This window comes from Rhinolophus sinicus, chromosome 5, assembly GCF_057876585.1.
Source record: "Rhinolophus sinicus isolate RSI-liver-muscle chromosome 5, RSI-T2T, whole genome shotgun sequence".
Lineage (NCBI taxonomy): Eukaryota > Metazoa > Chordata > Mammalia > Chiroptera > Rhinolophidae > Rhinolophus > Rhinolophus sinicus.
Window position 1 is genome coordinate 9707898 of NC_142505.1, and position 26979 is coordinate 9734876.

The 26979-nt window shown below is 39.9% G+C and overlaps 1 protein-coding gene across 1 annotated transcript in view; it reads right to left on the reverse strand.

Moving 5' to 3' along the window:
• Window positions 1-26979, reverse strand: part of KIF15 (kinesin family member 15) — a 46602-nt gene that overhangs the window by 16741 nt on the left and 2882 nt on the right. The window contains exons 2-22 of the mRNA XM_019724074.3: window positions 26152-26194; window positions 25441-25624; window positions 22990-23066; window positions 20815-20852; window positions 18935-19032; window positions 17617-17796; window positions 16333-16542; window positions 14383-14508; window positions 14094-14216; window positions 12480-12603; window positions 11862-11938; window positions 11423-11632; window positions 10409-10586; window positions 9881-10046; window positions 9021-9162; window positions 6055-6252; window positions 5130-5237; window positions 4635-4740; window positions 3511-3676; window positions 722-872; window positions 423-508 (exon numbers count right to left, since the gene is read on the reverse strand). Of these exons, the coding sequence (XP_019579633.3) occupies window positions 423-508; window positions 722-872; window positions 3511-3676; window positions 4635-4740; window positions 5130-5237; window positions 6055-6252; window positions 9021-9162; window positions 9881-10046; window positions 10409-10586; window positions 11423-11632; window positions 11862-11938; window positions 12480-12603; window positions 14094-14216; window positions 14383-14508; window positions 16333-16542; window positions 17617-17796; window positions 18935-19032; window positions 20815-20852; window positions 22990-23066; window positions 25441-25624; window positions 26152-26194 (2791 nt within the window). The remainder of the gene's footprint in view (window positions 1-422; window positions 509-721; window positions 873-3510; window positions 3677-4634; window positions 4741-5129; window positions 5238-6054; window positions 6253-9020; window positions 9163-9880; window positions 10047-10408; window positions 10587-11422; window positions 11633-11861; window positions 11939-12479; window positions 12604-14093; window positions 14217-14382; window positions 14509-16332; window positions 16543-17616; window positions 17797-18934; window positions 19033-20814; window positions 20853-22989; window positions 23067-25440; window positions 25625-26151; window positions 26195-26979) is intronic.

Genomic DNA, 26979 nt, shown 5'->3' on the forward strand with positions numbered 1-26979 from the left:
GGGCTGAGGCCGAGAGACTGACAGAGGTCACCAAGGAAAAGAACTTGCAGAGAAAGGAAAGAAAGAAATGGCATTCGTATTAAGGGACCAGGGGAAAAAAAGAGCAGCTAGAAAAAGAGGAGAGACAGAAGTAATAACCAATCCCCATCCATATTCCAATAATAAATACTGTGATTTATTAATAGAAGGCCCTGAGTTCTGATCACCACTGTTCATTTCAAAAGTACCATAAGTAGTTATTGAATGTTTTAAAAAATTAAGTTCCTCTACATAGTGATTTATATAAAAGAATCTGATATTCATTTTGGAATGCTTAAAAAAAATAACTTTAGAGGTATCAGCAATTAAAAAAAAACAAGATAAAGAATGTGGTAGTAACTGGTATTTTAGGTCAACTAGCGGAAAAAATAAATAGCACTCACTTAGAACTGTTTTCTTTATCTTCTTCAAATTGTAATAATAGTTTGTTATTGCGTTCTTTTTCTGCCTCAAAAAGCTCCATCAAATTCTAAAAGACAATGTGACATTAGATGTTCAGTAACTGTTACTAGTCAGGTGTAGTCAACAGACGCATCAAGAACTTTCTGTGTGGCGGGTACTATGGGCCAGGCCAGTCAGGAAGTTAGGAAGAGGTCAAAGCAGGGCTTGCCCGGCACTCTAAGGAACAGTCACACATTAGGACAAGTTCATGAGTAATCAATAAATACCCTTCTTAACTTACATTCAGATCAGATTTCAGAGTTTCATTTTCTTTTTTGCAGTTTTGGAGGTTTTTTGAAAGTTGGTCAATTTCAAACTTCATTACTTCTTGTAAGTTTTCATAGGAATCCTGTAGGCAGGCTTTGCTCTCAAGAAGCTTTTCATTTTCTAATCTTTATCAGGAAAACAGTTTTACAAAGGTAAACATAAACATTAAATGTAGTTCTGCTAGTCAGATTATCTGCAGTTCAATTTATCCCATCTACAGACCATTCCCAACTTACAGAAGCCTTGATTGACGTAAATAAAGCTCCTCGAGAACTTATGTGAAATGTCCATGACGCACAAACATATGAGACAGATGGGCCACGCGTATGTGACGGGGATGTAAAAGACAGGGTGGGCGTGTTAGCCTGTAGCCACCTCCTTCCTCATTTTTTCTCCCGTGTGTCAACCAGACATGCTTCACTGATGGGCAATCTAGAGTGATGGCACTCATTGAGGGGGTTCCAGACCTGACCCTCATGTGACCTAGGGCCTGGCCATTAGTTTTGCTGATCGCTCACCTCTATCCTCTCATCACATAGTCTCCCAACGCTACAAAGGGTTTTAAAGATGGCAAATGTGGCTTTGATCTGAGCAAGAGAGTAAACTCCCACGTGACAGAACTATCTTTTCATTCACGTGATTAGTTACTGCTTTTTAGGTGTTCCTCCTCTTATTCTGGCCCCCGAACATATTGTGACAGGCCCTAACATCCAGAGCTCAGCCAAGAACTAGTGAACAATGAACCTGACCTGTCGACCATCCAAAGCAAATGCCTCAGCTATTACAGGAGGTTATTAGATAGGGATCTGTCTGCTTTACTAACTGAAGACCGAGCAGAAGTAGCAAATTACAAAGAGATATAAATCAGCTGCTAAAGACAGATGTATAAAAAATAGATAGTAGGGAGGGGGAACATACGTATTTATGACACAAACTGTATATATAAATGAGGCAAAACAATTCAAGAAACACAGAGCGGTGTTGTGCTGTTTTATGCAGGAAGAGCCACGGTGGAGTATAAGCAGCCCAATAAGTGATGCACTGAGAACAATTAAATTATATCAAATTTAAAAAGCAAGGAAAAGTTGTTATTTTTAAAATAGAATTTAAACACACAGCCAAATATAGTGAATTCTTAACATTTTAGATCTAGTTCAACTCTGACATGTAAACGTGAGGAAATTAAGATCCTATAAGATTAGTAAAGTGACTTTACAAAAAAAAAAAACACAAACCCACACAATTATGACAGAGCTAAGATGAGGTTCAGCGATTCCGACTTTAAAAACAAATGCTGGGTATAAGAAAAACAGCAGTGCACCTGTGATGGTAAGTGGCAGCCTTGGAGAGGCAGAAGAGGGAAACTAGGGTCAAGCATATGGTGATGGAAGGAGAACTGACTCTGGGTGGTGAATATATAGATGATGTATTATAGAATTATACGTTTGAAACCTACATAATTGCACTGAACAATGTCACCCCAATAAATTTAATAAAAAAATAAACAAATACATCTAAAAATAAAAAAATAAGTGGCAGCCGTGGTGTTGGCAAACGGGGTGGGGGGTGATGAGGGCCATGTGGACACAGCACACGCTCCGCTCTAACGCTCTCTAAAGGGACCGAGTGATTCACATGGCAGTGATGGCTGCCATGCAGGAATGTGCGCCCTGTGCCACCAAACTGGTTTTTAAGAGGATGCTGAAATATGATTTTCACAAGAAAACTCTCATTTTTAAAAATGCTATGCTAAAACTTTTAAAAAACCATACTGGGCATGCCCAATAAAAATGTGCAGAGATCGATTTGGCCTGCAGATCTCAAGTTTTCTTCCTCTATTTTAATTCCTTCTTGTATATTCAGAAAACACTCAAGAGCTACGGATTTTAATGTGTGCAACTTCTATAAAATTTAAATTCAAGGTTGTCTATGAGCAGCTTTTCTAGATTGAGCAATCACACTCATATCACATTCAAAGCACCACATTCAACACGTCCATTATTAATTATTGCTGAAGACCTAGGAGACAGTACCAAAGACAAATTGTTTTCAGTTATGTGTTACAAGAGGCTGAAAGTAGCAAGGAAAAATACAGTGAAAAAACAATTTACCTCTTAGAGTACTTGACTAACTGGCCAGCCTCTGGAGAGACTCACCGTCCACAGGAGTGGACGATGGTGACGACTATTGATTTGGTCTACTTTGCACTCTCCCTTCCTCTAGAAAGAACACCTTTCCCTCTGGAACAGGCACATCACCGGGGCTGGGCCAACACCAGCTCCAAGCCTCAGGAAGTGACTTGTCCAAAGGCAGGCAGATGACTCAAGCAAGGCCAATTCAAATTCTCCGGGGATCGATAAATGGCTGTGGGCAGAGCAGACTTCTTCGCAGGGGTGGTTATGCGAGGAGACAGAATATGGAGCAGCGAGGCAATCTGTTCCCTGTCCCATAGAGGAAGGCCCTCAACAGTAGGACAGAAGGAGGGCAACACACAGAGGGAGGCAGGACAGGGACTGAGAGAGAGAGAAAGAGAGAGAGACAGAGACAGAGACAGAGAGAATGCACACTGACTATGCTGTTTGAGACTCAGTCTCGTTTGTCCCTGAAATCAAAATCACCTCCAGGGTTCCCAACATTGTGAGCCAATACATTACCTTTCTGTTTGTTTAACTAATTTGAGTTGGGTTTCCAGCACTTTCACTGCAAACAGTCCTGGGTTAGCGGTCAACCAGGCAACGTGAAACCCCAGCAGAACAAGGGTACCTGACATGATCCAGCTGGAGCTGTACGTGCACGTGTCTCTCGGAAAGGCTACTGAGTTCTGTCTCCTGACTCTCTCGGAACGCACTGTACTCCAGCTTCACCGAAGACAGCTCCTTGTCGGCAGAATGAAGAACTACTCGCAGGTCATGCACCTCACTTTTCAAAACTAACAGGCAAACAAAATAAATCCTCAACAGGCTTCCATATACACACACACACACACACACACACACACACACACACACATATTTTTTTAACAAAGTAGGCAAATAAATTTGATAGGTATCTTCACACAATCAGCAAAATCAAGCCGAAGAGACCATTTTCAGTAAAGATGTTGAACAACTAAGTGGTAGGCACCTAGGAGCACTGAGATTTCTATTTTCTTCCTCTCCCTTGCTCATGGTTTTTGGTATATTTCTACCGAAAAAGGAAGAATTAACATCTTTCTGTCCCCGACCTGTAGGTCACTAATTTTCTACATTTCTCCTGTAGAGTGTGCATCAAAACTCAATATAAGTGGGGGGAAAAAAATCAAGAGATTTAACACATTTTAAGTGACCTAATCTTACTTATTGAAAGAAAACCTCTTGGAAATGTGCCAGACTTTCCAAAATGACTTAAACGCTTCTGGTCTTCTAAGGAAACTCCAACTGGAAGTAAAATTTGGTAATTTCTTAGATCAAAGAAAATAGAATGGCTCTTTTTTTGTTTTAGCTTTATTACCAACTACTGCAAATACTTGGATGAAAGGAGAAATAAACTGAAAAGAAAAACAAAAAACTGGGAATCAAATGATATTCCCACATCTACAAATACATACCAAAATATAATTTATGCTTTATTTTGTCACTATTGAAACATTATTCATCTTATGAATTCAAGATGCTCCATTTTCAAAGCAGTATTAAGACTTTAAGCAAACAACTGTATCATTTGCTTATGAGCGGTCCGGAAGCAAACTGTCCTTTATGATATGTCACTAGTACCCACTGCCATGCAAACTCAAGTCTGGTCATCGAATTAAAATAATCCAAAATACCACCAACCAAAAACACAGATACAAGTAAACAGATACTGGGTTATAGTATTGAGCTCCAAAGCTCCCAGTTGTTCAAACTTACAGTCATTCTTAGTTTGAGTGTCCTGAAGTTGCTTTTCAAGGGCATTCAACTGTGAGAGATGCTCTTGCTGCTGTTTGGTCCAATCTGTTCTCTCAGATGAGAAAAGCTGTGGGAAAGAGATCAATTTACTGAAACAGGGATACTGGCACGCTGAGCTACACTCCAAATCATTATCATGTTTTTTTTCAAATCTAGTTTTAAGGTCTCTGACCAGAAGAAAACCGGATGTTCCCATCAGCTACAGTGAGGATGCCCACCAGAGGGAGGGACCCCTGCCAGACACACAGCAAGGGGCCCCTTGGCACCATCGACTACGAGGGCCAGAACTCGGGCTACGGTGTGTGTCTCCCCATCAGGGCAGGATGCAAAGTAACAAAGTAGACCATACAGCTCCAAGCAGCCCTAACTGAGGCTTCGCCAAGTCACTTTCCTCCTGTAAGACTCTCCCTTTGGGAATCTGTTTCACACATTTCTGGGCCGTCCTCTGGGTCTCACCTCCTGCATTTGTGTAGAATGATGTTCCAGTTTGTCAATGTGCTGCTGAAGCTTTAGGTTCTTACGCTCTTCTTCATCCAACTTGACTTGAAGGGCACTCATTTGTTCCTGCAACACAAAAACTTCAGTTGTCCAAATGCTTTTAATGGAAATCTCAAACATTCCACCATTTCTTCACATTAAAAAAAAAACCACACAAATATAAAACAACCTCATGCGGGACAAAGGTACCAAAGGCCAGTTTGGAACCAGAAAGCAATTTCAAAAGACAACACGAATGATCTCTCATATTGCAGAATGACATTTGTGGTCCGTCAAAGTGGGTCATTTGAAACATAAAGCAAAGAAGTGATAAAAATTAAAATCATGGATTGAACTATAGAGCCATTGAACCACAGCAGCTTTCTCAGGGCTGCATGGAGTGACTTCACCAGAAGTACTCCATGACTTAAAAAGGGCAAAATTTTGGAATTTGAGGTGGTTTGGATCCCTCTAAATTTCACTAGACAGAGAAAAACTTTTCAAAAAATAAGCAAATCACCAGAATTCTGAGATAAAGAAATCTCACATTATTTCAAATATACCAAAAACTGTCTAAAATTTCATCCATAATAAGATTCTTTCAACTACTTTAATTTTCATAGAAACCAGTTCTGGACCGTGAAGCTAGTGGCAAACTGGTTTTTTTACATATGAGAAGCAAAGTCCCAGGAGATGGCAGAGTGACTTGCTAAATGTTGCAAAGTGAATTAAAAGAAGAAGAGTGGGCTGATTTCTAAGCCAGGGACCTTTACACAACCATACTTAAAAAACGATACTAAACAGGTTGGAACACTGCAAGTTATAGAGAATTAAAATGATAAACAAAGAAAATTCATTTAAATGATTGTCTAATTATTTATTTTTTTCTAAAACTAAACATTACCTGCACCATTCTAAGCTCTTCAGAGATGGCCTCAAAAGCTTGTTCATTCATCTCAGGTGGAACTGGCTCATTTAAGATATCATCATCTAATCTGCTAGAATGCTGAGTGTGCATAGTGCCTAAGCTCCCCATTTCGGGACTTAATTTTGGTCCTGGTCGAGACCAAAGCTGGTAAGCCTTGGTTGGTGTAGTTATAATCTGTAGCAAAAAATAATTATAACAAACAACATTAGCACACATGAAAAAAATACCACATTTAGTCATTGTGTGAACAGAAAGGATAAAACTGAAACTGCATTAATCAAAAGAAAAGAACAAGTGTCCTTGAGAGGCAGCATAGAAATGCCCAAGTGGAAACAAATCTATCAATTCAATGTAGTCTCAAGCAAAATTCTAATAAGATTTAGAAAGATGAAACTTGATAAGCCAATTCCAAACTTTATACAAAGAATAAATGTGTAAGAAGAGACAATTAAAAAGAGAACAGATTGAGAAGACTTCCCTGGCCAATATAAAAATACATTAGAAGGCCATGATCATCTAAAAAATGCATTATTAGCATATGAATTGTCCAATATAATATTGGAAGAAAACACAAAGTCCAGAAATAGAACGATTTATATGTGGAAAGTTCAAAACAGCGAGAAAAATAGAAACCGTTAAAAAATTAAATCCCTATTTCATACCACTCAAAAATAAAATAGATGCATTAGACATCTCAATGTAAAAACAAAATTATAAAAATAGTAATATTATAAAAAAAAGAAAGTAAAATATACTGACGATCTTGAGATTGGGTCTTTAAAAATGAATAAAAGAACAATAAACCTGGCTGTATCAAAAATTTAACATGAAGGCAGAATATATTCGCAGTAGGCACAACAAATAAAAGACTAACACATAAAAACTACAAATCAGAACAAAAAGATAAACAAGTACTAGGAAAAGGGGCTCTTTTTTCATAGAAAAGGATATACAAATGGAAATGAACATAGAAAAAGATGTTCGACCTCACTAGAAATGAGGGAAATGTACATTAAAACCTTAACAAGACACCGTTTTTTCACCCATCAGACTGTCAAACATTAAAGAGCCTGACAACGCCAGTTCTGGGGGCTTGTGCTGGGGAACGAGTGCTCCCCGACTTCCTGGAGAGGCACATGCTGCGGCCCCCTGGAGCGGGTCCTTCCTTCAGCAGGACTGATTCCAATCTGAGACGTCCTAAGACTACCCAGAGAATGCCTGCACTGGAAACCATCTGCATAAGCCATGGGTCATCCAAAACACGGAAGCCTCAGTGTAAAAGGAGGTAGTGCTCTTGGCAGGAGTTAATATAGGAAGACCCAAGGTATATCCCTAAGTTAACAAAACCCCACTGCAGAGTAACATACATAGGATGATTTCATTTATTTATAAAAACAAGGCACACCAAAAAACAATCTATGAAATAAATCTACATATCTTTCTCAGTCCATGTATATCTGCAGCACAAAATTGTTAAGAAAAAGGATTCCCAAATTGATAACAAATGACCCCCGGGGATGGGGGTGAAGGACTAGATTAGACCCCAGTTGGCAGTGGGGCTCAGTAGGAACCCTAACTTACACTTGAACATATGTGTATTTTTATTAAGCAAGGAGAATGTACTCGTAAAGCACTCACATAATTAAAAATGAACAACAAAAGCTCTGCACTGCTAAGCGAACCTTGGCGAATATTTTAATCCCCTTCTTCCTCAGCCATAAAATGAAAATAGGACTAGAATGTCACAGTGCTTCAAACTCTAATGCCGCTGTGCTAAGGCGTGACAGACACAAATTATGAAACATTCGCCAATATTCACAAGTATTTAAAAATGGTTTCCTACACAGATTTTAAAGGCTATCCTTTTTAAAAAGCAAAGAAAAATATTCTACCTTTATAAGAAAAAATAGCATTTTCCAGGTTAAATAAATCATGACATATGCATACAATAGGTTTTTATGCAGCTGCCAGAACAAACAAAAACCAAAAGAAGAGAAGGTTCTTTTTTCCCTTCATGTACTGGACAAACTCTAAAATATGGTTGTATTTTAAAACAACCAATCAAGATGTAGAATGATGTATATTAAATGTTCGTGTAAAATAAGAAAAAGAAAGAAAACAAAAAAACTCGGTGACACTGCCTCCAAATAGGGTCCTGGCTGGCTGAAGGCTAGTGGACGGAAAGAGACTTGTCACTGTATACGCTTTGTGCCTTTAAATATTCCAGTCACGTGAATTACCTATGCAAACAAATGAGTAAAATCACTTTGAAAAGCAGTTTCTTATTAAGTGACACCAAAAGCATCACTGCTAAAGTGTAAATTTAAGATGTGTGAGGAAGTTTTTGATTAGCCTTTGGAGAATTTGGTACAAAAAGCTTGTTAAATCACGAGCAGCATCAGCTCTTAACCTTTCGCTTTCTTTGCGTATTCTCCTCTCTCCTCAATCCCAGATGATGACAGGTTTTTCCTTTTATGACGGCTATGGTAATTTAGGGGGAAAACCCTCCTGTTACCCCCAGTGTTCCCCTTGACCCTATAGTGTATGGTCTGTGTCTTAGGATTTCTGTTCTTCCACTGCAAGCTTTGAACACATGACACATTGGAGCAACAGCTGCTATTTACCGAGATCTACCAGGTGCCAGGTACTTTATTATCTCATTGAATGCTCCAAAAAACCCAAAGGGAAAAAAAACAATTAAACGATCGTCATCTCCAATTCAAAGACAACAAATATGACACTAGGAAACCCTGCCTGAGGATAGTGATACATTGGAATCTGAATCCAGGTCTGACCCCACATCAGCGCACTAGGACTGGTTTCACCCTGGGTTGTCTGCCTGCGAGGGATTCCAGCGTACGTGGAGGGAACTTGCAAACTCCATTATTAATAAAATAAGATAGCAGTGACTTAAGACTGAAGTACTGCTTCAGGTTACCTACCTTAAGTGTTTCAGCATGAATTTTATTCAGCTGAGAGACTTCTTGTCGCTTGCAGGCTTTTGTTGCTTCCAAAAGGTTTTCAAGATTAAGGTTTGCTTTTTGCAAAGACTGAAGCTCTGATTCCAATTCTAGCTGTCTTTTCCTAGTAGACATTGAGTATTTCAGGTAATAAGTAAGGTCACACATTTGTAAAGTACTTTACAGTTTATGCACTCACATAACTTTGTATCTAGCTCTTTAAATCAGAGATATTCTATTACACAGCGCAGAGACTGATGATGTCAGCTGATGAGTAAACGGCAGGGCTCCAATTCAGAAGCCCAAACAGTCCATGATGACTCCTTTTGAGATACATTATTTCTAAAACAAATACTTCTTTATATTTTAAGTAACTGAGGATTAACCTCAGTTATAACATGAACATGGTGTATCTTTGTTTTCTTTTACACAAAGAGCATCAAGTATGAACATTAACAAATCTGAAATTTCTAAAACTACAGATATAATTCATAACAACACTGGTTTAAATTTGGTGGCTGGATAAAGAATTTACTATGTAAGTTCAATAGCTATTCATCTCAACAGGTATATCCCTTAAAGCATTCCTATCACCAAGTTCATTAAATATATTATTAAAGAGCTAGAAGTCTATGTCAATTATACTTCAATTTAAAAACAATGAGTAAAAAAAGAGCAAAACTAGAAGCAAGCCCTTTTCCCTCACGTCAAAACACGTTAGTTGCTATATGAGAATTTAATATTTTAAGTAAAATACTCAATTAAATCGCCACTGTCAAGTCCTAAACCAAACACTGAAAGATATTGAAATAGGTGAGCATGAATGTGTATTTATACTTTACCTGGTTAGTTCTTTGAATTCTTCATACTCTTGCTTTGAATTATTCAGCTCGGTCTGAATTTGCAGGAGTTGTGCTTTTAGCTTCTCGGTGTTTGCTAATGAACGTGGCTCTTTCGCAACTTTAGGAGAGAATCCTTGCTGACTTGATAATAAGGGAACAGCTTGGTCTGTGAAAGATACAAATAACAGAATCCATTTCCTAAGTTCTCTGCCAGGTATTGTTATGAAGCACAAGAAGGAAAAATGAGAAAAGGGTTGGAAGGTGGACCCTAAAATACGAGAGCCTATAAACTCAGCAGGAGATATAGGTACACAACACAGTGTGGCAAACAGTATTAGAAGTTGAGAGTTGAGAAAAAAGTAGAGAAACTACCATTTGATAACTTAGAAGAATAAGTCTGTATGTAAGATGTTTACACACCAGATCTGGAGGCTAAAATGAAGACCCCCCCAATGCAAGGCAATAAAAAGCCCTTTAAAACAGCCCCCGTGCCCATAGAAGGCATGTACTGCAACAATCACTTCTTACTTTTGTCATTTTGCTCTGTGCCAGATACTTCGGAGAAAGCTTTTTCTAGCATTGCAATGGTCTGGGCATCCATTTCTTGGGCTCTCTTCACGGGCTCCAATGATCTCAGTCTTCTATTTTCCTCCCTGAGGGAATGGTTTTCCATAGCGTATTTTGCAACTCTGGGGTGGTGCTCTATCTGTGACACAGAAGAATGGCACTTACAAGTTCACAAACATGTCTTTAAGGAACAAGTCTTGCTGCAAAGCCGTGAGAAATGCTATGAATGCCACGTGCACTGCTGGTGATAGCCTGCTGTGTCCCCTGCGGAAAGCAGCCTGGCATTTGTGATCAGAGACTGAATACGGGCACCTCCCACAACTCCACATTCTCCGCCTGGGTCTGTACCCTTGAAACCTTCACCCAGGCATCTAAGGAGATAAGCACAAGGGCGTACACTACGGCAGACTCTTCATGCAAAGGCGACTGCTGACATTAATGTGATGAAAAGAGTAAGGAAACTCCCCTGACCAGGATCGAACGCCCTCCATGATACGGTAAGCTGCCTTTTGGGTCCAACAGGAATAAAAGTAAAAATATCTAGCCATACTAGTTTGTGTATGCATAGAACCTCTGGGAAGATATACAGAACTGAAAACCGATTCTCTTTGGTTTTCAATGATGTGCCTGTATGAACTACCCAGCCTTCCCAGGGAAAAAGAAAACAACAACTTCAGAGGGCTGACCTGTAAAGTGATACCCAATCATATAACCTCTACTGAGCCCTGGGATGATGAGGCTTTGCCTGCTGGGGTTGGGCACTGTGGTAGCAACATCACGTCTTCCTCCCTTTTCCCTTCAGGTTGTATTATTTTAGAAAATGGGAGGAAACCACTGATGTAATCATACGGTCAGTTCAATTCATTTAAAACACTTTCCATTGTATTCCACTGCATTCCAAAAAGTGGGTGACAGATTTATATGTGCCTTGGACTTCTTTTCTTTTTAGAAATACTGTAAATGTCATGCACTCACTTGTTCTCGCAGAGTTTGAATCTCATCCCGTAATTCCGACAGCAAACGATCCTGCTCCTCTGGCAGAAAACTTCCCCGCGATTCCTTGTGGAGCTTCTCCAGACGCATGATTTGGTCCTCTCGGAATTTCACAATCATTTTATTAGACTGAATAAATTTCTCTTTTTTGAGAGTGAGGTCTTCTAACTGGGTAACTTTTTCTATTAGAGACTTAAGAAATTCATAATTTGGTTAAACGTGAAAAAGAAATCAGCTCCCCTAAATTTTCACAAACCAAGCAACATACACTAACTTCCCCTTTAATCTCAAAGGTAAAATTTGATTTTTCACAGCCTTCCTTTGCTTTATTTACTTGTGCCATTTTTTTCCACTCAGAAAGGCACCACATAGTAAAGCCTAAAATATCTTACATCCCCTTTATACTAATCCAGTTTCCTACCTTCTTTTCCTGTTCAGATTTCTTAAAGAATAACATTGCCTCTTGGAAATACTTCACGTAATTAGTCTCATCTCTGTCTGTAATTGATCCAGTAAGAAACGGAAAGAGGAAAAAAAATGTTTAGCTCTCAAATCTGAAGACCAAGACACAAGCTAAAACAGCCTTTGACTGACTGCTTTCAATTAATCTAAAACACCCAAACTATTATCACCAGATCACGGATTTCAAATTAACCCAGTCCACCTAGTAGCTCTTCTTTGAAGGAACATAAGCCTCTCTCATCCTATTTAGTAAACATACATAGATTACATACGATATAACAGAATCTTAGAAGTGGATCTAAATGAAATTTATTAGTATGTCTTTTTGGCAATTAATAGAAATGAACTATTTAAAATTATTTCTACTCCCCCTTCCCACACATCTCACAGAATTCAGTGCCTACAGAATCTGTATCTAGTAACAGACCAAGTACCATGTTCCCATGTAGGTGAAATAAACACAAACAAACACTTGTGGGGAAGTCTGAGCAGCCTGATTGTGTTGTGCCTGTCGTCGAAGGGTTCTCACACTAATACCCACACGTCCTCAGGAGAAAGATCACTGTGCTCATCGTACCTCTGGACACAAAGCCTTCTGGTGGTATCTGCCCTGAAGAAAGCTGGGCCAGCTGTTCTTTGAGCCTCTTCACTTCAGCTTGGAGCTGGCTCACATTTCCTTGAGTGTCTTCATTTACCACTGCCTGTTCAAGAATTGTTTAAGAAGCATGAAAAGAACGTTTTTTGAGTTGTACAGTCTTGTTTTATATTTGTTTGTATGATTTGGAGTGATGGACAGCAAACCAAACTGCACTTCTGTCTCACAAACAGTGGTCAAAAGGCCGCCAGGACCACCATGTGCTGTAGTGGGGAGGACGCTTCCTTGCCTTGTGCTCATACCCGCAGCCAGAGACTACGCTCCCACTCAGGTCTCCGCTGTTGACTAGCCTGGGCTCCATTGGGCTGGGTCAGCCCTGGGATCTGGGTGTGTTCATGGAACCTGCCTTCTTCCTGAAACGGACAGCCCGCCCCCACGGTGAAGAGCAAGGCCCTCAGTGGGTGTGACGTTCCGTCTGCCTCAGCTCATTCTAAGACTGAAGAACTGCAGGGCTGGCCCTGGACTCCATCAGCGAGGTAGAAACCACTCTCTCCCAAGGCGTCCAACCCTGTATTTCCTAACAGCCCTCCTGGAAGGAAGGGTTGGCGTGACAGCTCCATTTGTTTTATCACCACACTTACTACTATTTTAAAGATATGTCTCTTTAAGAAATTCTTTTAAGAGAAATGTCTTATTTGAGATGACATCTGTGAGTTTCAAAAAGACCCACAAAACCTAAGGGTGATAACAAGAGCCAAAAGCTGAGTACCAACCAGATCAAAGGGACCCAGTTGTGAAATACCCAATGCTCAAGTGAAGGAAAAAGCCCTCTGATAGCCCCAAGGTCTCCATGTTGTCTTAAGCCAGGTCTGCCCATTGGGAAAGATCTAAATAGTTCACCCTTAAACAAGTCCCAGATATCTCAGCTGCTTTTGCTGTAGCACAGGACTTACCATTGATAGTGACTTGTGTAAGGCTCCCAGTTTTGTTGTTTTATGTGTTAAGAAGCCATTTCCAGTTGCTTCTGATTCTTATGGCCTCATTACAAGGCACTCCTGTACATTCTGACATCACAGTGACGTCATAATTCGAATTACTCCTGCCATCTTCCACACTCTAAAACTTCTAGTAAGTCCCAAGACACAGGGTCAGGATGCTCTAATGAATTTTCCTCCTCATATAACAAATACCCCACCAGAAGGTCATAATTCAATAAAATGAATGAATGACTACAACTACCGTGTTTCCCCAAAAATAAGACCTAGCCGGACAATCAGCTCTAATGCGTTTTTTGGAGCAAAAATTAATATAAGATCCAGTCTTATTTTACTATGAGGTCGGGTCTTATATAATATAATATAATACTGGGTCTTATATTAATTTTTGCTCCAAAAGACGCATTAGAGCTGATTGCCCGGCTAGGTCTTATTTTCGGGGAAACAGGGTACACTCTTCTGACTTACCCAGGGGAAGAGACAACGTGGACTCCTCCACTCTTACCGTGATAATATGATCAGGGAGTCTACCTTTGGGGTAAGAATGACCAATTTCTCCTTTGAAAGACAGCGGAAATTAATCACTGCACTCCATATTTACCTTATTTTTAATCAGCTTGGCTCTTTGAGCAAAATTCAGCGTTGACAGGGTTTCCCCGAAGCACCTGGGTCCGGGATGGACGTTGGCGACTATGGCTGTTTTGGCGTTACCACCCAGGGAATCCTGTTTAATGATATGAATGGTACACATTTTCAGAGAAGAAACCACAAGATCTTTTTTAAGTAAAGATAATGTATGGTCTGACCACTGAGGCTGAGAAATTATCCAGCTGTCAGCCTCCATGAGCATAACCAAAACAAGGGCCCGGGAACCCAGCGGGCTACTTTACCCGAAGTAAGAAGGTCAGCTTGGAGTCTCGGTAGCACACATGTCTCTGTTTGCCATTACCCACATCGACAAGGGCAGTAATCACTTGGCCCAGGCAGCTTAACGATCGGTTTATGTTACCTGCTTCCTAAGGCATGGGCGAAAAAGAACAAAAACTCAGGTGCACTAGTTTCACTGTAGTATTTTGAATTAAAATATGCCTAGCAAGGTGACAATTTTGAATGGAAAGGGAAGTTAGGGACAATATTAGTTAAGGATAACTAACTTTTCAGCAAAAAGTTGTCCTCAACTAGCCCCTAACTTTTTCCTATTTGACACACACTGCAGTTTTAGTGTTCAAAGACAGACACAAAAATCATGTGAAGGGGGGGAAAAAATCAATGTCACCTCATGATTGTAATAGTTTTAAATTGACCTATAGATAGGGATAAAAACCAGAAAAAACAGAGAAGTTGGAGTACTGCATTACCAGGCGTATTTTTCAATGCTTTTATGTTAACATGTTTACTACATAATGAGGGTGTGATAACTTGTAACTCACCCCCATGTCCCACAAAGCCACTGATGAACTTACTACAAGAGGACATCCAGTATAATTCTGTAAAGCATAATAAAACCCCCTTTAAAAAGTGGTTTGGGGAGAAAAAAATGTTTACTGGATTTTTACTATAGGAGCATATTTCAATAACTGGGTCTGCAGTGGAGGAATCAGAAAAAGAAAGGGAAGGAGCACTTTCTGTTTACTAGATGGGATGCTGCCCAATTCATGAATCATTCAATAAAACCAATTAGATCTTTAAAGAAAGGGAGAGGACGAGTAGGAATTATAAAGCAAGAGTTCCGGATGGCCACCACCTGCTTTACCCATCAGTAAATCGGGACTCTGGGAGCGCTGTCTGTGGTGCTGAATGACACGCGCTGTCTGAATCTCAGCTCTCCTCTCCACCCCGCCAACTTACTTCAGTTACTTTAGAAAAGAGAGGCTAATAGTACCTACTTCCCAGAGTTGTTGGGAAGGATAAATGAGTTAATATATGTGAAACATTCAGAACAGACCCGGAGTATGTCCCGCATATGCTATTTTTCTTTGCTTCATGTCTCAATAGAAACACGAGCCTGGGATTGCCTGAGAACTCAAATCCTCGCTTTTAATGCAAAAGTAGACTCTCCTCCACCGTTTCCGACTGTTCCCCAGCCCTCACGTATGCTATAGAAGCCACACACATATATTATTACCATACACACATACACATTGGCTGTACGTATGTTACAGGAACCGCTGTTCCCACTGGTACTAAGACGAGGTCCGTAACCCTCACCCCCGAAACATTAAACAGCACAAGCGCTCTCCTTTCTCTTTAGGAATCTGGTAGTGGTGGGCCAGATGGCTAAGTTCTTATAAAACAGGCTTTCTGCACAAAGTCACTCCAGACTTATTTCCCAGCACCCAGGGAGTGGAGAGCAAACGTGGCCGGCACTCCTGGTCCTCGATGATCTCGGCCAATAGGCGCCTCCTACAGGACCCACCCACTGATCTGTGCTGAGATGCCAAATGCCACACTCCCTTGGCATCCACAGTAATCCTTAGGATGCGCCCTGTGGGGCATGTGGTCCCTGTTACTCTCTCCCTACGCAAACCCTGCCCTCTGAGAAAACTCAAGAACTGCTACTTCTCCATGCTTCCCCTGAGCAGTCCATGTCACACCCTTGTTCCTTTGACCGCTGCTGCCACTTGTATTATTGTCCCCTCTGGCATGAATTCAATATGTGTGCTACTGACGGACCTATCCCATGTATGTTCACCATCCCTACCCCACAACAAAAAGTTCTGTATATTTTGGATGAGAGTAATTTCTTATTCCTTTGTAGTTCTCACAACACTTAGCTTGGTATTGACTTCTATTAAGAATTCACACGCAAGTTCAACTGAAGACCTTAATTCCATTCTTACCTTCAGCCTCATCCCTTCTGCGTGGGTGTCTTTTTGCCGTTCGGATCCTGCTAAATCCACCAGATTGAGTAAGGAGGTGCGTATATTCACAGTCTCACTGCTTTTCTCCATGGACTCTACTGTAATTGTAAAGACTGCATGAGACCTAGAAGATTCTCTGTTCATTGATGTTGATGCCACACGTCTGTTTCTCCATCCTCCAGACAACACCTAAGCAAAAGGAAACTACATCATCACAACATCCAGGTGGCCACAAGAGCTACTAACATCAGTAGGAAATTCGTAAACAGTAGTGAGAAAAATATTGGTCCATTGAGGAATATACTCAAGGTACTTTCCTTTCCTTTTCCTGTTTTGTCCCCTCTCCATGTTATGGAAAGAGAACAAAGAGGAAATCAAAAGGCATAGGATCTAGAACTGGTCTTGCCATTCTCTGTGTTAACACAAGTCACAAAATCTCTCCGAACCCTTTCTTTACCTAGACAACGAGAAAGCTAGAAAGATAAATCTCAAAATGACCTTCAAGCCCCAAGTTTTGCCAGCTCTTTCGGTCTATAAAGTATTTGTTCTCCGCCCCTATTTCCTATGGGAAGCAGGGTACATGAAGGCTCAGACCGCAGGCTCTAGAATCAGATGAACACGCAGTCAACTCCTGGTTCTACTGCTCATCAGTTGTACGGTCTGGTGCCAGTTGAACCCTTTTGAAGCTCAGTCCCATATTTGTAAAATGGGGATATGGGTACCTACCCAACAGGGCAGAACACCTCAAACTGTAATATGCATACTAATCACCTAGGGATTTTGTTAAAATTCAGATTCTGATTTAGTAGGTGAGAGGGAGAGTCTGAGATTTTCATCTGTGTCATGCGCCCACGTGATCGTCATAGTCTAAGAACTACATTTTTGAGTACCGAGGTCATAATATGCACAGCTGGTTTAGACAGCAGAGGTCCCAAGAGCTCCTCAAAGGATCGGCTCCCAGGAGGAGCCACTAAAGAAATATGGACACTATGAACTGTCTCCCCATGACTTCCAGGGTGGTTTTTAAGAGTGTCTGATTGGAGTGACTAGCACCAAAATAGTACAAAATCAAGAAGCTCAAAGTTCTATTTTAACTAAGGGGAGAGCAATAAAACTGTCATATTCTTTTCTCTTTTCTTCTCATGCACATTCTGGGTTATGCCTTTACAAAATATTTTGAGTGGCTCAATTCTTTTGTTGAGATCGAGGTGCTTTTCACAGCACGCTCCGGTGTCTACGGATCAGAATGCTGAAGGCAGGCACCTGGTAGGCTTCAGCAGCCGAGCTCACCACCTGCTCCACCGCCCCAACAACATAGACGCCCTTCTTGATATGCTCCCTTAAGTACAGTCCAGCCGATGCAGAGTCCAGTAGGTCGTAGATCTGCTCATTGTAGATTTCAATAAAGGAACACTTACAAAGAAAGCTCTTTCCAGCTCCAGCCTGTAAGAGAAGCCTCGTTTAGATACTATTTTCATGCATTCATCCCTATCTTTCATGAGCATTAATCTTTCACTTGCTTCGCAAGTATAAATTTCCTATTATCCTTTACCCCACATGAGATACCTAGAAGTGAGTCAAAAACTCTCGATAACTAGTTTCAACACACCATTATATTTTAAAGCAGCACCACTGTGATCCCAGGATCCCTGAAGTTTCCAGAAGTGCTGGGAACCAGACAGGGAGATGGGAACTGAGGAGTCCAGATGGGCTATCCCATTATTTTTCTTATATGCTGGACTTCCTCATAAAATTTTATTTGAAGCAAGTGTTACATTCTTTTTTCAAAGACCAAAAATAATTTATTTTAAAAGCCTCTCTGTAGAATTTTCAAGCACAGAAATGCAAGGCATTAAACATTTCACTGGCATGCTACGCGCATGTTTACCTGTAAGAGTTAGGGATAGTTTCCACAAAGGAGTAAGTGGCAAACCAATGTATGTATCAGTGTCCTTGGTACACATGTAATAGAACATAGAACACTGAGAGCTCTTAAGCCTGGAATTTAGCAAGCTAGAGCAGCAGTCGTGAGAATGGCCCAACCTGGGAGCCAATGGAAGAGGAAAGCCCACAGCCCCGGATGATGGAGCCACCCCACATGTGGAACAAGGAGATCACAGTCAGGTGGTAGCAGGTGCTGCAAAAAAGGGAACGATGGGCCCATCACTACTGGACCTCAGGAGGAGCTATCACCACCTGCAGTGAACTGCGAGCCTCAGTACCGGGGTGATGGAGCTCAGTGAATCTGTTTTCCTCAGTTGAGATTTTCTTTACACTTTCTCTCTTGCAAAATCTGAACGCCTAAGAAGCACTGCATTCTTCTTTCTTTAAACCAGCAATCTGGGTTCACGGATGATGCAAGTTTTATAAACTAAAAACTTTCAGACAATAAAAAAATTCAGAATCCTTCATTTTATCTTAAGAATTCCACGTTTTTTTTATCCTACACTTTTTATACTACGCTACGCCTATCCACATTGTAAAGTACTACCCCTCCATGTAGCATGAGTTAATTATTAGTAGCTAAAGACTCAAAACTAGGTATTTCATAGAATTGCTTTATTTTTACAGTAAGTTTTACCTTATCTTTTTCACGATCAATTAAGGAAAACAGATATTCAAAACTTCGTGGGATTACTCCTCTCAGGTTATGAGAAAAATTATCAGATTCAGATGGTCCTAAAAAAATGTAAAATATATAGCTGTTTATTTTTGTTCTTATTACAGGAGTCCTTCAAAATGGCAACACTGAAAGGCAATTTATACAGAAATAAGATGACACATTATATAATCAGTCTCCTATCTGTGCCCCCAAACAAGTTAAACTTGGGTCTGTGAGAGATTGCACAATAGAACCTGCCTAGCGATAGGATTGAAGGACAGGCCCACAACAGCCACTAACCCACTTTAAAAACGAGTTGTTGTTTAATAAATTTTAAAAAATCCATCTAGGTACCTTCCTTGAAATTCCTCCTCCTGCCAAGTACCAAAATTAGCAGAAATAGCAAACAATTGTACTTTACTTGTTACATATAATAGTCAATCTCATGGGCTGACCTGTACCCACTGGTTGTGTCACCATAAGCTAAGTACTTCTTCTCTTGGATTTCCCAACTGTAAAATGGGGGTAATAATGGTAATAACTACCTTATATATTATTATTAAAAATTAGCATTTGCTAATATTTTTTAAATTGGGCAGTAAAAGCCAAGCTAGTAAGGAACATACTGTAGGAATCTTTCAAAAGATTTCTATGGAGACAGAAAAATACAGAGTTATACTATCTCAATTTTGTAAACATTAGGGAAAGGGGGAGATGTGATTGGATAAGTAAATAGCAGGATTTACGGAACACTAATTATATACATATATGGGTATATCAGAAAAAATATAGCTAGAAAAGACCTAGAAGTTGCTATAAATGTTGGTTTAATATGCCTTAGAGATCAAAGGAACTAACAAAAGGCTGGTGTGTGGGAGTGAGAGGGAAGAATTCCCACAAATGAGTAAGAAAAAGACAAGCCAATTTCTTAAATGGGAAAAAACCTTGAATGGGCATTTTACCAAGAGGCTATTCAAATGTCCAGTAAGCATCTGAAAGGTGCTCGGCTGTCAACAGACATCAAGGAAGTGCAAATAAACACACAATGAGATAATACTACACACGCCCCAGAATGGCTAAAATCTTAAACGCTGACAACATCAAGTGTGGACCAGGACGCGGAGCCACTGACACTTCCACACATCACTGTAGAAACCGGCAGTATTTATTTACTAAAGCTGAATATACTATGATGCAGCAACTCCACTCCTGGATACACATGCAACAGAAAAGACTTTAAAAGACACATACAAGAAAAAATGATCACAGCAGCATTAGTCACATGGTCCAAACTGTAAATAATGCAAACGTCGATCAACAGTAGAATGGACAATCATGGTAGTCATACAATAACACATTACACAGCAATGAAAATAAATCACTACTACAAGCAACAACATGAGGGAATCTTAGAAACTTAATGCTGAGAAAGAAGCCAAACCTAAAAGAGTACACACAGTAAAATTTCATTTGTAAAAGTTCAAAAACAAGCAAGACTAATGATAGAAGTCAGAGTAATACTTATTTCAGGGGATGGGAGGGGGGTAGTTACTGACTAGGAATCTGGATCTGGGTAGTGGTTACAAAGTATATAAATACATTAAAAACCCATTAAACCACTTCAAAGACTGCTTATTGAGAACCTATTTTGTGCTAAGCATTGAGCTGGGAACATAGCTGCAAACACAGATTTGGCGATCATAGAATTTGCAGCCTGAGAGAAGACTGGGAAATAGCCCTAATTTTATGAGGTCCACATCATATATGTACAGAAATTATGCCTTCCCCAAAAATGTACTACACAATATCATCATAGAAAGTAGATTAAGCCAGCAAGTATTAATCTTTAATTTACTTACCCATCATAGTAAATGTTTTCCCTGAGCCAGTCTGTCCACTGTAAAAAAAAGTTTTATATATTTATACATGAAATTTAGAAGACCTCTTACCCTTCTACTTTAATATGGTCTACTAGTATATAAATATTCCCCACAAAGAGCTTATTTTCTTTGTTTTGAATTATATTAGGTAAAAAGCATATGATCCATTTTCTTTCTTTCCTGGTCTACCACCAAGAGCTAACCAAGTGTTATTGTCTGATAAATGCTTCCAGATTATACAAACACAGCCGCCAGAGTTTTCAATAAATTTTTATTTACTACATTGGAATGATGCTCTTAATGCTGCTTTGCAACCTTTTTTCCCCCTAAATTTTACTTCAGCTATTTTCCCAGCTCAGTAGAGATCTACTTCATTATTTTTTCAGCTGTTCAATATATCATAATTCACTTAACCAGAACAAACTGGACTTTCGTTTCTAATTTTTGCTAATCTAAATAATGCAGCAATTCCTTTCCTAAATTTTGCCTTTAAAAGATACCAAAATGTCTTCATTTAAAAATAAAGCAATTTTTAAAAATCCTTATGCTGTGAGCTTGATTTTTGTGGTTAGTGTCATAGCTTCTCAGTCATCCTGTGAAACAGGACTTAACAAAAAACTAAAAACAAAAAAACGTTAGTAACTCAGAATGAGGAGTGGATATTACTGAGTCCCCTACTTGAGAGTAAAGGGGACACTATTGGTAATTACTCTAGAATTGGGACTGCCTTCGGTAAACCAGGAAGTTTGCTAACCCAACCAATAAATCAAACACTCACGTCTCTCCAAGCGTTTCGCATTTCTACCCTCCACTACCACAAGCAGTTTTCATTAAGTTATTAATGAATGCCACAAATTAAACATGACAATTAGTGGCCTCCAGGGTCTTGAAAGAAAACAGTTCTGAAGATATATAATCTCTGACAATGGGGGCTCTTATTTCAAATTCATTTTTGAACTTCACCACTCAAAATATTCCGTGAAAACAAAAATAATTTTTCTCTTGAGAAGACATGAGAAAACAGTTACCTGCCTCACCGCTCAAGGAACATTTAGTTCTGAACACAACTGAAAAATAATCTTAAAAGTCAAAGGCACATTTTGAAGGATAGACATATGTACAATATTTAAACTTCTTAATGCATTTTTTTTATTTTCTTGTTTTGAGCTGACTATGAATGAACCAATGGCACACATGCACACAAAAAAAATCAGCTGCTCAAAATAAACTGCATAATTCACTATACATCCTATTAAAAACCTCTCGTTATAAATAAAATTTAAAAGTCCATTGCTAGCGATGGGCGGAAAAGGAGAAGGCAATTACGAAGTATAAACTTCCAGTTATAAAGTAAGTCACAGGAATGTAATGTACAGCATAGGGAATACAGTCAGTAACATTGTAATAACTATACGGTGACAGACAGTTATTAGACTTATTGTGATCACTTCATAAGATATATCAATGTTGAATCACAATGCTGTACACCTGAAACTAATATAATATTGTATGTCAACTATAATTGAAATAAATTTTAAAGAAATTTTAATGCTCATAAAAAGTCTATTGCTGGGAGAAAAGGAAAAAAATACACTACAAATTATATTCCTATTTATGAAACAAATCTGAAATGATACTAAAATTCACCTTGTATAACTGCCAACATCTCACTGCTTTCTGGACCTCCAACTTACATTCCAACATTAAATCTCTAGCAATATTTTAAGGCTGTCAACATTTAGAAATTCAGGATCATTACTCACTTTAAATATACATTTGGAAGACAGTCTGTCCGTCTCTGATAAAGGCAATCACAGACTTACCATACGACCCAGCAACGAGGTACAGTTACTCAAGTGATGTGAAAATTTATGTTCACACAAAAACCGATATTCAAATGTTTGTAGCAACTTTATTTATAATCATTAAAAACTGGAAGCAACCAAGATATTCTGTAGCAGAGAAATAAACAAACTGTGGTACATCCATACAATGAAATACTATTCAGAAAAAACGAAAGAAAATATGCCATTGATGCATGCAACAACATCTGTGTTGTTTCACCACTAAGTTTGTGGTACTTTGCTACATCAGCCACAGGAAATGCAGAAGCACTCATCGTTGTTCCCCTGTAGGACACAGTCAGCAACTTACTATGCGAAGATGGTACCATTGTAACCGCTCATGCAAGACTCCACAATGCCTTTGGCCACGGCTGAGAACACAGACTCCTACAAATGTAAGTGCCCGATAGTTAGCATTTCATAAAAATGGAAACCTTTTTCCTAAACTACATTCTAAAATATAATAAAAACTGTGTGCTTACAATTTTTTTAACATTGACAATAACATGAAAATTATATCCACTATTAAAAAAAGGCTAGGGGCCGGCCCGGTGGCTCAGGTGGTTAGAGCTCCGTGCTCCTAACTCCAAAGGCTGCCGGTTCGATCCCCACATGGGCCAGTGGGCTCTCAACCACAAGGTTGCCAGTTCAATTCCTCGACTCCCGCACGGGATGGTGGGCAGCGCCCCCTGCAACTAAAATTGAACACGGCACCTTGAGCTGAGCTGCCGCTGAGCTCTCAGATGGCTCAGTTGGTTGGAGCCTGTCCTCTCAACCACAAGGTTGCCGGTTCGACTCCCGCAAGGGATGGTGGGCTGTGCCCCTTGCAACTAGCAACGGCAACTGGACCTGGAGCTGAGCTGTGCCCTCCACAACTAAGACTGCAAGAACAACAACTTGAAGCTGAACAGAACCCTCCACAACTGAGATTGAAAGGACAACAATTTGACCATTGTTCCCCAATAAAATCCTATTCCCCTTCCCCAATAAAATCTTTAAAAAAAAAAAAAGGCTAAAATAGATAAAAATAAGAGCCTTTGCCTTAGCCAGTGGGCATCCCAGTTTCAGGTACCCCCTCTCATAAGACAGCTGTACTTTCGCTTTAATAAAAACCTTTGCTCCTCTAAAAAAAAAAGAAAGGCTAAAACATCTAAGATGATAAAACTTTAAACATATCTATGTCAATCTCCTCTACAATTCTAGATTTAAAGCTCACATCTACACATTATACAGAATTTTGTTTAGCACATTACATGCAAATGTTATACTGTATTAGCATAAGATATATAGCCCTATATGTTCTTCAGTGCTTTTTTCTCACAAGCATGTACTAAATAACCAATATCCAATTTTTATTTTCATTTTTACATGCAAGTAGATGCAGGCTTACCAACAAGGCAGGAATTCCTAGACCTACACTGTCTAACACAGTAGCCATGAGCCCCATGTAGCCATTCAGCACCTGAACTGTGGCAACTCCAACTTGAGATGTGTTGTAGTGTAAAATACACACCAGATTTGGAAGACTGAGCATGGGAAAAAAAAGGAAAAATACCTCATCAATAACTTGCTTTATGTTGATTACATGTTGCAAGGATATTTGGGTATGCTGGGTTATATAAGATACAGAATTAAAATTAATTTTACCTGTGTCTTTTTTACATTTTTTTTAATGTGGTTACTAGAAAGTTTTTTATTTTATATGTGGCTCACTTTATATTTCCATTGTCTAGCCGTGCCCTAGATGAAAAGAGAAAATATCTGAAGATCTAAATGTCTCAGCAAAGACATGCATATGTGTTAGGAAAGAACCTAGACCTGTGATGTCCATATACTAGTAGCCATGTGGCTATTTAAATTTCAACGAACTAAAACTCAGGTGTGTAGATACACTAGATACTCAAGTACTCAATAGCCACATGTGGCTAGTGCATCTGAGAAACCAAATTTTAAGTTTGATTTAATCCTAATTAAATAGCCACATGTAGCCAGAGGCTACTGTAACGGACAGCCCAATACAGAACATGCCCATCACTGCAGAAAGCTCTACTGGTAGTGCTCCCTACATCTTAACCAAATTGTCCTTAATTAGAAACTCAGTTATTGACAGCACAGTCATCTGAAATCTATCATTCTCTGTTATGGATTGAATGTTTGTGTCCCTCCCGAAATTCATGTGTTGTAACTCTAATCCCCCACGTGATGGGATTTGGATATGAGGCCTTTGGGCGGTACTTAGGTCTCCCTCTCCCTTACTGTCCCATTCCCCTTCGCTCCCCAACCTCCCTCTCTCCACCAGTGAGGACTCAGTGTCTACAAGCCAGGAAAGGAGTCCTCACCAGACACTGGATCTCCTGGCCTTTATATCTTAGACTTGCCAACCTCCAGGAATGGAAAAATCAATGATTTTGTTTAAGACACCCAGTCTATGATATATTTGTTAGTTGCCAGAACTAAGACACTCTCCGTAAACTAGCCAGTTCAACTGTACTTATCCATCACCCAAGTGGCTCTGGAAAGTACCCCTTCACTAACCTCCGTCACTGGATGGAGAGGGACAGTACACCTAAAGCAGGCTTCTCATTCTGGTACAAAGTTTAATGAAGGAAGGAATATTACTTCATAAAACTAAATTTAAAATATTTATGGAATGTTTGAGCTTCCTTATCTGAGATCAGACTAAAGACCCGAAATGAAATCCTCCCAAGTAACAATCTCATACGTTCCAAGTGGAAAGTTCAGTTTCCAGAATGATCATTACCTGAGTGGTGTCCATGTCTGCGACATGGTCAAACGTGAAGATCTTGGGCTCAGGGTTGGAGTGCAGCCGGAGTGTCGTGGAGGAGAGCACAGATAAGCACAAGTTCTGCTCTCCATCAGCTGAGCCAGAACCCTCTGTAAGCGGACGAATTCGCACAAAAACTTTGATGGCATCACCTTCATTACTAAAGACGAAAAATGGAGCAGCTAAGTTTACTGGAGGAAAGAAAACTAAAAACAGCCCCGAGTCTCATAGTGCCTTAGGTTCTATACTGAGAGTTTCCCCAACAAAGCCCCAAATCTATCCATTTACATTTTTCCCTTTTAAAAGAATCCTGCATGGCCCATACCCTTCACGGATTTGCTTCAGGACAGTCATCTGTACAAGCCTTTGCTTGAAATCAACTCAAAGGGTGTTGATTTCAAGGAGTTCCGAGCACTGTTTGTCTCTGATTTCCCTCTTAATAACAATAATAAAGTAAGTCATCCTAACAGAGAAGAATTATGTTACTGAGTCCATCTTTTAGCCTGGAACTTGACAGGGCAGTGGATGAGGAGATGTGATTTTTCCAGATTTCCAGGTAGCCAAGGATCAAGCTTAATTCTGAAACAAATACCCCTTGTTTCAAGGACCCCGCACTATGCTAAATGGTTATTTTAGCAAAACTACATCCCTAATTCTTTTGCTGTCATTAACAAGGCTTTTCCTTACCTTGGTTGGTTAGATTGACCATTTGTCACACTGCGCAACTCAGCTAGAAAAAAAGATAACAAGTCATTAAAGGTGTTTGTTTTTTTAAGTGCGATATAAAATTCCCATTCTCATCCAGCCTGCTCTTCAGTTGCTGACGTGCCTCTGTCCCCTCAGCTCCCTGGCCTCTTGACAGCAGGCGTTCCAGGGCCCAGGCCTTCATATTCCTCTCTGTTCTATCCGTCCCCAATCCATTGGTTATGACATCCAGTCCCATCGTTGTAAACATTATATAATATATATGCTGATGTTTCCCAAATTTAAACCTGAGCCCCAGACTCTTACATCTAATTACCTACTTGACCTCTCCAATGGGCAATGTCTCCAATAAAACATGCCCAAAACTGAGCTACTGATCACCCCACCCCCACCACGCTTCTCCACCTCAATCCATGACAACTCCATCTTTCCAATTGCTCAGGCCAACACGCGAGAGCCACCCCTCACCCCTCCATGCCCAATCTGTTAGCCAATCTTTGGCTCTACCTTCAAAGTACATTCAGAATCCTACCACCTCTTGTCAAATCCACTGCCGTGACCACCATGGAAGCAAGCGAGCAACACCCCTTACTTGAGTTATTACAACAGTCTCCCTGTTTCTCTCACTCATCCCCCAACTCACATCCATTCTCAACCCAGCTGGTAGTCTGATTGTTAAAACAAAAAGTCAGAGATTAACTTCCAGTGTGAGGAACTCCACTGACCCACTGCCCAGTGGAGCTGGTGAAATAAAAAAAAAAAATTTAAAAACCATTTGAAAGCCTCTAGAAACGGCCCTAAAGGCAAACG